At 40.1% G+C, this 16,739-nt stretch overlaps 1 protein-coding gene across 10 annotated transcripts in view; it reads right to left on the bottom strand.

Moving 5' to 3' along the window:
• The window catches only part of MBNL2 (muscleblind like splicing regulator 2), a 181,519-nt gene that overhangs the window by 49,129 nt on the left and 115,651 nt on the right, over positions 1-16,739 (bottom strand). For all 10 annotated transcript variants that reach the window (XM_017854065.1, XM_017854069.1, XM_017854066.1 and 7 more), the window contains exons 3-5: positions 13,421-13,585; positions 4,034-4,234; positions 249-512 (exon numbers count right to left, since the gene is read on the bottom strand). In XM_017854065.1, the coding sequence (XP_017709554.1) occupies positions 249-512; positions 4,034-4,234; positions 13,421-13,585 (630 nt within the window). The remainder of the gene's footprint in view (positions 1-248; positions 513-4,033; positions 4,235-13,420; positions 13,586-16,739) is intronic.

Raw genomic sequence — 16,739 nt, forward strand, 5'->3', positions numbered from 1 at the left:
GAACGGAGCTCAGGGACCCCAGGGCTTTCCCTGCGCCTGAGGGATTTACTTATTGTGCTGAAGAAGGGCAGGAGGGGAAAACAAAACAAAACAAAAAGGGGGAAAACAACAGCAAAACTTAGGCAGCGGAGCAGCAGGAATAGCAGCCTTCCATGTTTCCCGAGTGTTGGGAAGAACATCCAAGTCCCAGCCCGGAGCGGCCTCCGCAGAGGCGCCAGGGTGCAGGGGCGGCGGGCGGCCGCACTTACCATGACTGTGGCCGCGGCCGCGGCTGCCTGGGCGGCCACCGCAGCTTGGTTGGCTTGGTGCTGCGCAGCTTTGATTTTGGCCTGCAAGTGTGCAGGAGGGTGAAAATATTTGCATTTCTCCCTCATGCAACGCCCCTTTATGTAATCCATACAAACGGTTACGGTGTTGTCACTTGTGTCGATCATGGTGCTGTCTGCGGGGTGTGCAAAGCGGCAGTCGGTCTCTCCCCGGGCACAGTTTCCTCGCTGGAACTCCCTGCATACCTAAGACAGGGAATAAGAGCCGCGCTGCAGAGGCAAGCCTGAGCCCAGGCGCCCCTGCGGCCCCGGCCACCACGGGAGGAGCGGAGGCTGCCTCGCTTTCCATGGTGGCTTTTGTACCACTGATAAGAAAAGACTGATTATCCAGAACCCAGGTAACCACAATCTCTGAGACACTCATTTGAGTTTTGTTTTACCCCCTTTTCTAGGGTGAAAATCTATATTGAGAAAATAATCCGAAATCTGCCGTTCAGCTAAAATAACAAAGGAAAAGCAACAAGGCCTCCACTGTCCCTGAGTGGCATATTATGCGGCTATCTATCTATCTGTCTGTCTCTCCATCCATCCATGTATCTATCATCTGTCATCTATTTATCCATGCATCCATTCCTTCATCTATCATCTACCATCAATCAATCTATCCAATCATCTATCCGTCTGTTCATTCATCCATCATCTATTACCTATCATTTATCAATCTATCCATCTATTATCTATTATTCATCTATCCATCCACCCATCCATCCATCCATCCATCCATCCATCCATTATCTGTTAATTGATCATTATTTTAATGGTAAAAACTGCAATTACTAATGTTATCTACCATTTATCTACCTACCATCCATCCATCCATCCATCCATCCATCCATCATCCATCCATCCATCATCTGTCCATCCAGCCATCATCTATCATCTACTTATCCATCTAAAATCTATCAATTAATTAATCATCTATCTAATCTAGTTACCTATGTATATATACCTGCTTACCTACCAATAATCTATTATCTACCAATCACCTATAATCTATCTACCTCTCTCTATATCTTCAATCTCCTACTTGGATGACAATTCTGAGAATGCTATAGGTTTTTTTGTGTGTGTGGAGGGATAATTTCACCATCGATCAAGCTACCAGCTGTACAAAAAGAATCAGGGAAAATGACGACAGACATGTTCCTCCTCTCTCTGAGGAGGTGGGGTGGGGTGAATCTGAACACTCCTGTTTCCCACTCCTTCTCTCTTGCTCTACAAAGATAACATAATCATAAATCAGAAGAACAATATCTAAGACACCAAAATTTTCATTTTTAAGGTCACTATACTATTTTGACAGCACAGAAAAGAAAAGACAAAAAAGGAGAGAAATATGGCAAGAGATATAGAGAAAGAAAGAAATGGAGGGAAATAGTTTATTTTTAAAATTCTTTAATGCTAAATTATCCTGAAATCTCAAGTAACTAGGATTCTCCATCCCCTGAGAATTCTGGTGGATCAAGATTTTACTGTATGAAAAAATATTTCTTTAGAATTTGAAGAGTATTCTTAATTATGCCCTGAATATAGATAACATGAAATTGCATAAATAACATATGCATATTGCTTGTATAATTCTTCTCTGCTTATAAATATTAGCAGGAAATAATTATGAGTAGAATTGTAAGTTATTTCTTTTTAGGCTCCAATTCCAAAGTGGATATGTAAGTGATCATCATGTTGCTCATTAGTGATGTTATATGAAGGGCCCCTGACATGAAATTCAAGTATTGTGAATGTCAGACAAACTTAGGAAATACTGTTTCACTGACCAGTTACCAGGCCAGGTTGAAGGTAAACAGCATGAATCACCAGATTGTTAATTGTTTCCTCCTACTTGGATATTAGCCAACATTCTATCTTTAGTTCATAAAATGCACAAAATAAAAAATCACTAAGATGTTCCCACAGATTCTAAGCAAGCCTTCCTCCATCAGTGGAATGACTTCTGTCTGATAGCATCATAGGTGTGGACCAGCCCTCAAGCTCCTACCAAGGTGCTCTGTGTGCAGCTGACTTAATTCCTGGTTTGAAATGAACCAAAAGTCGCTCTGCTAAAATCATTGTGATTCATTTTTACACGTCTTTGTCTACCAGCCCTGTTGGGAAGGACTATTTGTTCCCAATTCCGCTGATTTAATTTGTTTTCTAAAATACAGTCACATACTGAACACAAAAGCTCCGTGGGTCCAGCAGGTGGAGCCCAAAACACTTTTCCAGTCCTGTAAAAGGTCTATTCAGTAATTGACAAGGATAGGCTGGATCTTTTCAAAATAGTAACAATTAGAGTTTCATTCTCTTCATCTGGGCATCCAGATGGAAACTAAATTAAAAAATAAATATCTTATAAAATATTTGCAGTTTGAAATTCTGAGTTTTAAAACTTTCACAGGTTATTAGGCAGCCAGATTTTATTGCCCTCAACGTTTATTGGGTTAATATTTAAACAAATGCACATTGAAAGAACATTCTCTAATAATCCCACTAACAGAAAGCACTGTGTATTTACGTCCTAACCGGATGCGTCACTTAACACCTTTAATCAGTAATGAAATTAAAGGAGCTCTCTGAAAAAATCTATGAGAATCTTTATACACCCTTATAAAATGCTGTAGTGAATATCACAGGGATATAGCAGTAAGATAGATAGATGAGTTCTATAGCTCTGATTAAAGAGAAATTTTACCTAACAAAGTATAGGAGGTTTGGTTTGATTCATAACTTAAGAATGTTTTTTATACATAGGAACTTGTTTTCTTGAATGTTATAGAACAATTGAGGTTAAAGAAAAATCTCAATTAATAATGAAATTTACAGGCCGGGCGTGGTGGCTCATGCCTGTAATCCCAGCACTTTGGGAGGCCGAGGCTGGTGGATCACCTGAGATTGGGAGTTCGAGACCAGCCTGACCAACATGGAGAAACCCTGTCTCTACTAAAAATACAAAATTGGCCAAGGGTGGTGGCACATGCCTGTAATCCCAGCTACTTGGGAGGCTGAGGCAGGAGAATCACTTGAACCCGGGCAGAGGAGGTTGTGGTGAGCCGAGATTGGGCCATTGCACTCCAGCCTGGGCAACAAGAGCAAAACTCTGTCTCAAAACAAAACAAAACAAAAAACTAAATTTACTTATCCTCCAATTTCCCCTGTTTAGCAACAACACAATCAGAACTAATATTCTAGAACATACTAGAGCAGCCATGCTTGTTCTTGAGATACTGAAATATGATCATACCAGCTGGTAAATTGGTGTAGTCCTACTTCCTCCCACCACTCTCCCTGAGTGTCCTTGGCTGCCCTGGTTGCTGGGCTCCTGGCCCACCAGTTTCCAGAACTTTCCAGGGTCTTACAAGAGTTAGATCTTGACATGAGGAGGCCTTCAGGACCTGGAGCCATCTCTATAGGCTGCATCATGATTGAGTCACTGTTCCATTGATTGTTTAATATTTTTCCCTTAAACGCATATTCCATGCAGCTGATTTTTGTGTTAAAACTAGTCTTTTCCATAGACTAATTTCCTTTATACTTGGCCTTAACTTCAAACCATAGAGTTATAAATGCATGGGTTTTAGGTGAGAGTTTGTGTGTGTGTGTGTTTACATGGCTGTTTTGCAGGACTGAATGAATATCTTACAAGCAATCACTTATACAGAAGTATACTTCTACCACAAATGCATCTCAAAACACAAATAGAATTGAAGTACCTCCAGTTTGTCAGTCCTGAGAAGTTTCTGAGTTGCAGTTGAGCCCGGGACAGTGACCGGCGGACTTCCGGGAACAATAACAGGCGTGGTGGGCAGAATTTCCGTTGGGACTAACCCAACTCCGGGGGTTACAGGTGCTAGGTAAGGAGCAAAGCTAATAGCCGTATTTGTCCCTATCGCGGGACCTACAGGAAAAGTGGGCTGTTAAAGGAAGACAACACAAGAGAAAGAGTTCTTTAGAATAAAACTTTAAAAAATTACCAGGAAATGTCATTTGAGCAAAATGTATTCATCATATACTCTTTGTGTTAGTTGTATAGCTCAATGCTGACCTGTAATAAAAATGAAATCTATGTAGATCCTCTCTTCCCCAAACCATACAGAAATGTGAGAGAACATCATAAAAAACCTCTAGTTACAGGAACTAGATTAAGCTTTTGTCCCTATGAGGTGTTCTCAACAAAAGAAAATAATTTCAACTCCAATTACTCAACATTCCAAACTATTAAATGTTATAACACTGAGGTAGTAAAAGCTATAGAATACCGACTAATAATCTTTGATTTACTCTACATGTTTCTCAAAGGGAGAGGAGTCACGAAACCCTTTGATTACAGGCTGATTTTCAAGTTGGCCAAGTCTATGCATTCTCAAACAGTGGGGTTACTTGCAATTTTATTTTGCCCAGACTTATCAGTATGTTTCCATATTCCATCACTAGCATGTATATTCCCAAAATTCAAATGTAGTTTTCAAATAAACTTACAATTTTTTGCCCTAGTTCAACTACATCTAGATCTAGTCAGTCTTTCCTTCCTGAAACGTTTTCTGGAAGAGTTTTTTAATCAAACAATTTTTTGATTGGCCGTTAAAAGTTGGTTTGGTTTTCTAGGTCACAAAATCAACACAGCAGTGATAAGAGCATACAGAACCTTATTAAATTTGTTCTCTGACCCTATATTCCTCATCTAGGAAAAGAAGAAATATGCTAGTGGGTTGATGTGATGATTATTTTAAAAGCTCCACCTAATAATATGTAAATAATTCTGCCTTTTAGAAAGGAAATAATGTACATTTAAGAGAACAAACCTTGTTAAGTAATTTAAAATGCTAAAGATTTTTCTTAGAATAAATTGTGCACCAAATTGGACCTGAATGCTTCTTTTTGTTTGTTTGGTTGGTTAATTATAGATGATTTTTAACCTATTTGATTTCAGATATTTGCAATTACATATTAATGCAATTTTTTTAACACTGAACTTTACTGTTGCTTGTCACACTTTTAACATTGAACTATGCTGTGTCATGCTTGTTCTCTGTTTCTACATTGTGGGTGACATTCTTGTCTATTTATGACTCTGGATGAATTGTTTAACATGGGAAAAATAACAACCTACGTTTAGTAAACATATTTTTTCTTCATAGCAGTAACAGAAAAATATTTCTTATGAAAAGTCATGATAGAAAAGAGTAAATTATTGATAGTTTGTGCAGGCATTTATCAGATAGGCAGGAGAGCCTATTTTCAAAGTGGCTAGAAGGGGTAGTTATAGTGGTCTTAGCAGGGTCCTGGCTCAGTACTCCCACAAGGAGCTCTTAGATCTTTATGGCTTGGACGTAAAATCCACTTTGGGAGAAAGTTGCAACGTGAAGTCTGAATGTGGGAAATAGATGGCAGTTAGGATTTTTTTCTTCCTTGACTGTCAACAAACATTTATATGTATATGTTACTCACTGAGTCATAATTATAGAAAGTTATGATTTTCACTAACTGTAGTTTTATAATTTAGTACTACTGGAGAAAAAGCCAAGTGATTTAAATGGTCTAAGGACTATGTAATGTTAGGATTTTTAAAAAGAATCGATTCTGAAAGGTCATAAATCACAGCACATCAGTGATTCAGTGGACCAGCTCTGTCAGGAATGCCTGGGGGAGATTTTACAAATAGAGAGAAATTCTGACCCAATAGATCTAGGCTGAGACCTTGATATTTGAATTTTAGAAATTTTACTAGATGATCTGATGGGTGGCCAAATTTGGGGACAATTGTCATATGTGAGGAGTGAAAATAGTATTTAAAAACTTGCAGTAAATGTGTAATTTAACCCAGAGACTAATTATCAACATAAACATTTAGATAAAAGAGCCTTCCCCCATACTTCCATTTTCATTTTCTCTGGAAGCAAATTCTTATCCCTCCCAACCCACAGATCATTTGAAGCCAGGGTTAGTGTGGTACCATAAATACGGGTTGTACTTTGCCTTGTCGACAGGATTGAGAACCTCAAAACTCATTTCCCAAAACCATTTGGGTATCGACAAATCTATTCCAATTAGCTAACTTTTGCCTTCAAAAATCTGTTACTTATTCATCTGATTTCATAGTCTAAAATGAAAGTTCCAGTATGTTTTATTGATGATGGCAATAACATAGTTCACAGAGAAATAGTATTATTTTAAAGTAAAACCATAGATTTTAGACTCAGAGAGACCTGAATTCAAATCTAGTGCTCTGACACTACCTTTTAACCTGGGGAGGAAATTAACCTCTCTGGGCTTTCATTTTCTTATCTGCAGTGAGGAAGTGAAACTACTTAGCTGGAAGGGTTGGGCAGAACAAGGTGTTATTGTGCTCCTATTTCCCATGGTCAGAACTCAATAAAAAGCAGCTCTCATTACTACTGTAAAAATCAATGTTGATCAAGGTTTTTTGGCCTCAAATTATCTAACAGTTCTACAAGAGGGATGTAATGAGCATAGCAGTACAGTAAGGGTATCAAAGTGAGTAAAATTATAGCAAAAATTTTCTCTTTCCTTTTGAAATGTGGACTGAAAAAAATATTTTCTGTTACATGAAACTGAAAGTTGCAAGTTCACAGGCCTTACGAAGACAAACACAGTAGGATATGTTCCTTTTTGATGTAGCGTGTTGTTCATTGAAGTTGATTAGTTAAAAAATATAGTTATGGTGATTTGCAGAGAGGCTCACTCCGTGTTAATATTATTGTGGATAATAATGCTTTACATCTGTGAAAGGTTCTGGTCGTTCTCAAGGCATTCTCACACTTGTCTTCTTTAATCTTCTCAAATCCATGAGAAGTGCGGCAGCAAGAATTGCCCAGCCTTCCAGGTGAAAACAATTTAGAGGAGAGCCACTAAATGGATAACCCAAGGTCAATGCTGCAAGGCAAAGTCAAGGCAGAACACCCGGGACTCCTGGCCCCTAGTCTGAGGCCGTGTCCACCCTTTTGCGATTACTAGATTTTGTTGGTTACTTCTTAAAACAAAAGAGGAAAAACAGCCCCCTCCAAATCAGTTGCCCATATGTTTCTGGAGCGAATGCAGAGAGCGTTGGTGGAGAGTTGCACAGGAACGCGTCCCACAGTCAGCCTGGGCCTTCTACAGACAGGAGGTGTGGGGCCTGCTGCCTTGGAAAAGTGGTTCTCAGATCCTGAATTCAAATTAAACTCCCGAGGTAGAATCTCGGCCAAAAACGGATCCCGGTGTCTGAGTTTGGTTCTCAGCCGGCGGCTGAGAAAAGAGAAGGGCAGCACCTTCCAATGATTCTGTTCCTGGAAGCGTACCAACTACAGCTTGGGAGAATTAGCCCTGCAGTTTCTGCAGAAGTGCTGTTGCCAGGCTGTCTGAGACAGGATCCATTTGGTCCACGTCATCTCTCAGCTCAAAGCCACAGCTAAAGAGGCCAGAGGACAAGATTCGCGGGAAGCCTTTTTGAAGAAAATCGCTTCTGAAATGCTGGTCTTGCGATTTCCTGCCCCTGTTCTCCACTCCGCCTTCCTGTGTTTCTCTCTGCAGTCTTCCATGCCCTGCTTTCCTTTCCAGGACATCAGGTCCAGGTTCAAAGATGACGAACACACCCACACACACACAACACACTGAACTACACAATACATACTCATACACATAACACACACTCATACACACTCACAACACACTCCCATACACTCACAACACACGTACACTCACACACAACATGCTCATATACACAACACATACTCATACAACACTCCCAACCTCCATACACTCACACATACACATGTACACTCACACACACTCAAAACACACCCACAGACACACCACATGCACACTTGTATACTCGAAACACAACACACTCATGTACATCACATATAACACTGATTACACTCAGATACACACTATACTCATGTTATTACTCACATACTCAAAACATACACAACACACACACACACTGTACTCTCAGCGCAACACATACACTTACAACACCACTCATGTACACTCACATACAATCACAACACACCCACTCCACCACAACACACCAACACTCGTACACACACAACACTCATGTCGCACTCAGCTCACTCCACCACCCTAACCAAACAGCCACCACAACACACGACACCAACCACCCCTACACCTCCCACACACATACAAAAACACTCAATGTACACTCACCAACACACAAACCACCTCAATGTACACTCACCCCACATACACTCTCACAACACACATACACACTCATGTACACTCACATATACTCAACTACACACCCATACACCATACACTCACAAACAAGCACACTCATGTAAAAACATAGCAGTCACATAACCACACACTCATGTACACTCATAACAGCTGGACACAATCAGTACATACACTTGCAAACACTCACATACCAACAACACACCTTGTTACACTGACCCGATACATGCGCACTCACAACACACATGTTCACACCCAACACTCGTACACTCACACAATACACACACAACACACTTGTTACCCTCACACACTAACACTACACATAAAATAACACACTCGTGTTACACACACCAACACACCTCTGTTACAGCCACAAAACACATGTACACTACAATACACCACACATGTACAACATACACTACACACATCACTAACACATTACACTCACACTGTATACACTCAACACTAATAATACACTCACTAATACACTCACGTACACAAAACATGCAAGTACACACATTACAGATCCACTCAACTGCACTGATGTAACTACATACACCACGTATACACATTCAACACATGTACACTCCATAACCCACACCAAGGACACATTCATGTACACTCATACACATACACCCACAACACACAATACTCAGGTACCACTCACACACAACACAATAATGATCATACATACACTCCACACAAAACACACTGATGTACACTCCATACACTCACTTCTTACATACTGTTCATACACACAATATCCCTCATGATAACTTACACTGATAACATTGCTACACACAGCACTCACCACTCACTACACACACCATACTCATGTACTCTCACACTCATAAACCCCCCCACATTATACACACAGGACACTCATGCACACAACAAACTCATGGTACAGTCACAGTATACTCACAACACACTCATCACACCACTCGTAATATATTCACTACACACAACACACAATACACATGCCACACAATCTACAGACAACACACATGCACTCACAACACACTTGCACACATTTATACACTCACTACACACCTGTATGCACACATATACACACTTGCACATACTACACACTCACACGTACTCACAACACACTCTCATGCACACATGCACATTCTTTGCTATTTTGTAGCAGCAACGGGGCTTAGCCAAGGGTAATGGCCAAGTGGCTTGAGGTATTTCATGGCTCAAAAGTCCAGTCAATAGGCAAGAATGCCGTCGTCCCACTCTTCTAGAATGTGTCTGCTTTAAAGGGTAGGTGCCTGGCACTCACACTAAAAGGCTGACACATGGCGTCTCCTAAGCCTCCTCCCTCTACTGCCAGAAGCAGCTCCAGTGGGCACAAGACTCTAGCAAGACTTGTCCCTTTGGGGTTCTTCCATCTCCATCCTCCGAAAGGTAGCTCACACTTGCTTCTTTATCTTGAGTGCGCATATGAAGGCTGTGCACGCTCTGGGAAAGGAAGGGGGAAGAATTCCTGTCCTCTCCTATCAGGAATTGGGGAGAGAAAAGCTGTTAGGAGGAATAAATGAAGGGGACTTTTCAAACATTGTGGATTTGAGACAGAAGGGTTGTAAGGGGAGAGAATGCCTTGAATTTTCATTCCCTTAATAAATATTTATTGGTGCAGACATGGTGCCAGAACACTGCGTACATTGATTGAACTGAAGCCCTAGTAAGAAAGAAGAAAACAAACAAAATTACAGTTCGTTTGTATGGATAAGCAGAAAAGGAGGAGGGCTCGCTGGTAGAGAATGCTGGGGGTTGCATGTGGGTTGCAGGGGTGGACCTGGAGTCCTTATGAATGAGGTGATCAATGTGTGAAAAGCACTAGGACATGGGCAGGCCAGCAAAGGCAGAGGCTGGGACATGCACGAGCTGTGCGTGTTCACCCAGCAATGTAGGCAGGGTCATGACCAGATCATAGAAGCCATAGGTCATGATCAAGGTCAGAGTTTCGGCTTTGTCCCAGTAAGATGGGAAAGCATGGAGGGGCACATAAGGGAGTGATAGGATGCTGTTTATGTTTTAAAAAGATTCCTCTGGTTGTTGTCTATGGGATATAACAGAGTAAGGCAAGAGTGGATATTGATAGATTAGGAAGTAAATGCTTTTATGATATTGTGATAAAAGGTTGATGGTGGCTCAGATGAGGGAACTGAGATGTAGGGGAGTGGATAGGGTTCAGGGCAGATATGACAGGACTTGCTGATGAACTGGATGTCAGTGAGTCACCTATACTCTACTGGGTCACTAATTCATTTCTGAGACTGAATTAATTTGTTTATAGAGTTGATCATTTTGAAACATGTCACAGTTTTTATTCTAATACTTCCAGTGATTTCAGGAAAGAGTCTGCTAGGTTTTGGTTTTAGATTGCCAGTTGAGAGTACCATTTATTAAAATGGGAAGAATTTGATTTTGAACGTGTCAAGTTCCTTTAAGAAATTTAAAGGTGAGACCAGTAGAAAGGTGGATATATAAGCCTGGAGCTTAGAGGAGAGATTGGGCTGGATAAATACATTTGGGGGTCCTCAGTCTGTAGATGATTGACAGATTCAGGAATGGATGAGACCACCAAGGGAGAGGGTAGATGGAAAGAAATATGCAGCTCTTGGAACCTCAACATACAGAAGAGGAACATGGTGGGCAAAGGAGATGGAGTGTTTAACAAAGGAGAGATTGGTTACATGACTTGAGTACTGCTGAGAGGTAAAATAAATTGTCTTAGTCTATTCTGGCTGCTTATAACAAAATACCATAAACTGGGTGGCTTATAAACAACAGAACTGAATTTCTCACAGTTTTGGAAGTTGGAAGGCCCCAGATCAAGGTGCCGGCAGAGCTGATGTCTGATGAGGACCAGCTCCCTAGTTCATAGACAGTGCCTTCTTGCTGTGTCCACACATGGCGGGAGGGTGAGGGGTCTCTCCCATGTCTCTTCTTATAAGAGCACTGATTCCATTCATGAGGGCTCCACCCTCAGGATCTAATTGCCTCCCATATGCCCTTGGAGGTTAGGATTCAACGTGAATTTTGGTGGGACACAAACATTCAGACCATAGCAACAATAAGGCAAAAAGTGACCATTGGTTTGGTAATATGGAGGACACTGCTGAGAGATTGCAGGGGAATGGGTTCAGGAGTGGACAGAAGAAGGAGGGAATGGAAGAAATATCCACAGTGCTGTAAAGAAGCTTCGTTCATGAGACCTAAAATGGAATGATACTTGAGACTCTCTTTATCAATTGACTTGTCTTATGCAGTTTTTGCATCTATTATTTTCCGGTAACTGCTGTAAACAGCTTCAAATTACTATAAACCCATTGGCTTAGAACAACACACATTTATCCCTTTACAGTCCTGGAGACCAGAAGTTCCAAGTTGGTTTCACTGGGCCAAAATCAAGGTGTTGGCAGGACCTGCGCTCCCTCCAGAGGCTCTAGGGGAGAATCCATTTCTTGACTCTTCCATCTTCTGGTGGTTGATGGCGTTCCTCTGCTTGTGGCCACATCACTCCAGTCTGCCTCTGTGGTCACATTGCCTTGCTCTTCTTCTGTCGGAGCTAACTCTCCCTCTCTCTTATATAAGTGTCTCTTATAAGGATGCTTGTAATTGCATTCAATCCAGGAGGTTCTCCCCATCTCAAGATTCTTAACTTAATCCCATCTGCCAAGCCCCTGATTCCATATAAGGTGACATTTATAGGTTCCAGGTACCTCTGAGAGCCATTATGCAGCCACCTATACTCTACTAGGTCACTAATTCATTTCTGAGACTGAATTAATTTGTTTGTGGAGTTGATAATTTTTAAATGTCACAGTTTTTATTCTAATACTTCCAGTGATTTAAAACCTCTATTAAAATATTTAAGTGTAATATTCCTTTTTCATAGAGAAATGGTGATTATGAACTTCTAATTAATATTCGAGGCAATAATAAACATAACTTTCAAAAAAAGTTCAACTAATAGCTAACAGCAGGGATGGGATTCTCTTGTTAACACTGCCACGAGTGAGTGCCAGGGTCAGCCTTATTAATTCTAAATAGGATGTGTATGAGTCAAGTAAGTGAGACACATAATGTGGCATTATTATGTTGACCTTGCTGGCTCTAAATTTATTGCTGTAGACATTATTTAATATGTAAAACTAAATTATTTTAGCGTTTAGGTAATTTAATAAAATAGTTATATGTGTGTATCAATAAAGAGAGAACCATAAATTATACATGTGTGTAGTTTAAACAGAACCACTTAAATGCCTACTTTGGGGATTCAATATGTTCAGAACTCTATCTGCATCTAGTCCTTCATCTGGGTGAATTCTTACTCACCCTTTACGAGAGGCTTGAGACTTCCTCCAGGCAGGTTTTCCTTGTCCAGTCTCGTCATTTCCTGGGCTTGAATCTTACTTTGCCCTTTTCTTGTGTCTGTCTATCCCCAAAAGACTGTATCTTATTTATCCTGGAGCCCTCTGCACCTGGCATTTCTTTCACTCTGGGCAGAGCTGGTTCCTGGCTGTTGCCTCTTATTTCCACAAGTATTTCAAACTCACTGATACATAAATTACTAATTCACACTGTAAATGAACATGTTAAAACTATTTCCATTCTAAGATGGCTGAGATATAGAGTTACTATTGAAAAGAGTTGGAGTGATACAGATTTCCCAGATATTGATTAGAAATTGTCTTTGCCTCTTATTTCCACAAGTATTTTTCTATTAATTTTTTAAAAGCCTATTTTCCTTCATCTGTTGAGCTTTAAAGCTATTTGGCTTTAATTGTAGCCAAAGTGACAAAGTGGAGAGAGGCCACCCTAGGTCAATGTGGCATCATCCATACCAACACTGTAACCATCTAACTCATCACTGTATAAGATGTACTCACCACTGGATGAAGTGGTGTTCCTGGAAACATAAATTGCATCTGCTGGGCAAGCATTGCTGCTGCAGTTTTTTGCTGAATCAAATTGTTCCTTCCATTAATTTCTAGTTGAGTTTTTAAGTGTGTTGGAGGGTGAAGATACTTGCAGTTCTCTCTCGAACAACGGCCCTGTAAAAACAAGTTTTGGTTTTAGGACTACTGTAAGTAGCTTGCAACTCCAAAGTCAACCATTGAACAATCACGTCTTATATACAAAATCAAGGATCCTGTGTGTGTGTGTGTGTGTGTGTGTGTGTGTGTGTGTGTGCATGTTCACGTGTTTGTTGGATAAAAGTGAATCAAACATTACATGATTATCAAGGTTGCTTGAACCTGTTAAGTCTGTTAAGTAGAGAAGCTTCCCTTGGATCCTTCCTTCCTTCCTTCCTTCCTTCCTTCCTTCCTTCCTCCTTCCCTCCCTCTTTCTTTCCTTCCTTCCTTTCCTTCCTTCCGTCCTTCCTCCCTTCCGTCCTTCCTCCCTTCCTTCCTTCTTTCTCTCTCTCTCCTTCTTTCTTTTCTTTCTTTCTCTCTCTCTCTCTCCCTCTTTCTTTCTTTCCTTTTCTTTCTTTCTCTCTCTCTCCCCGCCCCTCTTTCTTTTTCTTTTTCTTTCAGATTCTAAACCCTGACAAAAGATTCCAAAGAAGTGTGACTGCTGAAAGAAAGGAAAGGTTCTTCCCCTACACAGTAAGGTACGTGATCAGAAGGGCGTATCTATTGTGGGCTATCAGAAGGAGTCTTTGAACTTGCTATACGCTTGTTTGTACATGCTAGAATGATGTCCAAATATGAATAATTATGTAATAAATTTGTGGAGTAGAGAGTAATAAGAATTTTAAATGTATGTTCCAGATTAGCTGAAGACATTCTTTCTTTCAGCTTATTGATGAAGAGGCAATAATAGTGCAGGGGTGGACATTTCTTGGTGATATACACATAGATGAAATTCTCAGGCTTGAACTCAGATAATCATCTGCAAGTGATTACTTTGCTACACAAAAGCTGTCACTCTATATGTCTGCCTTGCCCTCATGACAGTACTTCCTCCCATGACAGGAGTATCAAATCTGATGTCATGATGTGACACAGTGAAGAGTGTTTATGGCTAAAGTAATATTTGGATGCCAAAGCTGATAAAACAAAGGAAAATAATAATTAGGTGACAGGGTACATAAAACCAGTCTGGAAGGGTAATTGCATATGGCGGTGTTTATACTTAATCCCCAAGTTTTCAAAACTACCAATTGAAAGAATTACACTGATGTGTGAATTGTACAATTTCTGGAGAAAGAAGAGCAAACTGTGAACCAGTTTATCATACTTCCCTAAAGAATTAGTCCATTTGCAGCCAAGAAAAGAGAGTATTGATTTGTTTACCAGATATAAAAATAATTTTAAAAAGCAAGCTTGGGGGATCTGGGGAAATGAATTTGTTTATAGTCATCCTAATTCTAAACATCTGGAGTTCTCACTCTGCTTCCCACTAATTTCATCCACACTTCTGGCAGCTCAGACTTCCTCTCTGGAGTTTGAATCTTCCCCCACTACCATGGAGAAGGGCAGACGTGGGTCCTGTGTTCAGTCCCGGGTGTCTGTGCTAATCAACAAATGCTGTCCTGAGGATCTACTGTTAGCAGCATTAATAGTTGCATCACCCTCTTTGGGGAGGATAACCAGGCAGGTGCCAAGGACGCCAAAAGGAATAGGTCCTTGTTTGCTGCTAATAAGAGTCTATAACAATGGGTAATGCCAATGTATCTCCTTAGTCTCAAGTTCATATTGTTGATGTTTCATTCAGCTTCCTATGTATACATGGACATTGTAGGGAAAGTATTGGAAAGTTTATTGTAAAGATAGAGGTGAAGTGGATATTAATCTAAAGCAAAGCAGTATAGGAATCTCTCTTTTCTCTCTTCATCTGCTTCTTTTGCAAATCGAATCTTTTTAAAATTTTTAATCCTAAATCTCTTTGCTTTGTGACTTGCCAGGGTCCCTCCAGCCCCGTCAACTTGCTTCAGGCATCTCTTACTTTACTTCCTTTTCTTCCTGCCTTTGACAATTGCTTGTCTCTTTGTTTGTTAAAATCAAATCTCCAAGAAAGCATTCAGATTGAGCCAGCTCCTACAAAGTTCATGTGTACCAAGTCTTTGAATTGGCTGCCTTTATATCAGGTGGCCAAATACAGTTCTATCTTTTGTGATGTGAGGTGTCCACGAGGATCAAAACATAGCCACAGCCCATCAGCGGGAGTGGAGGAGGGTTACAGAGAATGCATTTCTTGTTCAGAGGATAAGCCACCCCAGGCTTCTCTAACCTCATTCCAATCTCTCTTTAGCCACAAACACTGCTCTTGGAAACTGACACCCAGAAAGGCTCACATATTCAAGGTGCACAGATGGGTCTAATGGAGAGACTTGGGAAAGCAGAATTCCACAAAATGAAGATGGAATTAATGAAATGTCCACATTTCTACCAGTATGGCCATTATATTGTGTTCACTCATATAATTGTCAATTTGATCACTAGTTTTTTAATGTAATGCTCTGTGGCTGCACATACACTTTCAATTTGGCTGGAAAAATACAATTTTCTTATAAATGCTCTTATCTCTTGATAAAACTGGGACTTGTAGGGAACCATATTAAGCTATTTTTCAGCTAATAGAAAGTATTTTACAACACTGAATTAGTAATTTATCAATGAAATCTTTTTTGTGACAATTGCTGTAATTTCCTAGTGTCCTTACTTACATACTTGGAGTAAAGAGTGTTATTGATCACCTACATGCCTAGCAGTTTATATATGGTTATCTCATTTTCTCCTTATAACTGCAATAATGATCCCTATTTTACAAAATAGCAGATGGACTCAGAAGATTAAGGAACTTTCCCAAGGCCATATAACTGGTAAGTGGTAGAACTAGATTTTAAATCCAGACCTACCTGACTTAATTACATCACACTGCCAAGCTATTCATTAGCAATAGTTAAAATCCAGGGAGGATAAAAATTTACCATGATCTTTTGTATAATAATAGGATGCATAACAAGATTTTAAATAAGATATATATATATCTTGTCCATATATATATATGTATATACATATATATATATGGATTTGGGAATGGGAAACAATTATTTGCATGGACCTATCTGTTGGTAGGAGGATGGAGGAGTAATCAAGCTCACAGGTTCTGGTCTCATAACTTGGCTCAACCTTTGCTTAGCTGCATGACTTTGAGCAATTACTTGACATTTTTCTTCATCTGTTCAATGAAATAATTATT

Source organism: Rhinopithecus bieti, unplaced genomic scaffold (assembly GCF_001698545.2).
Source record: "Rhinopithecus bieti isolate Rb0 unplaced genomic scaffold, ASM169854v2 scaffold_37657, whole genome shotgun sequence".
Classification (NCBI taxonomy): Eukaryota; Metazoa; Chordata; class Mammalia; order Primates; family Cercopithecidae; genus Rhinopithecus; species Rhinopithecus bieti.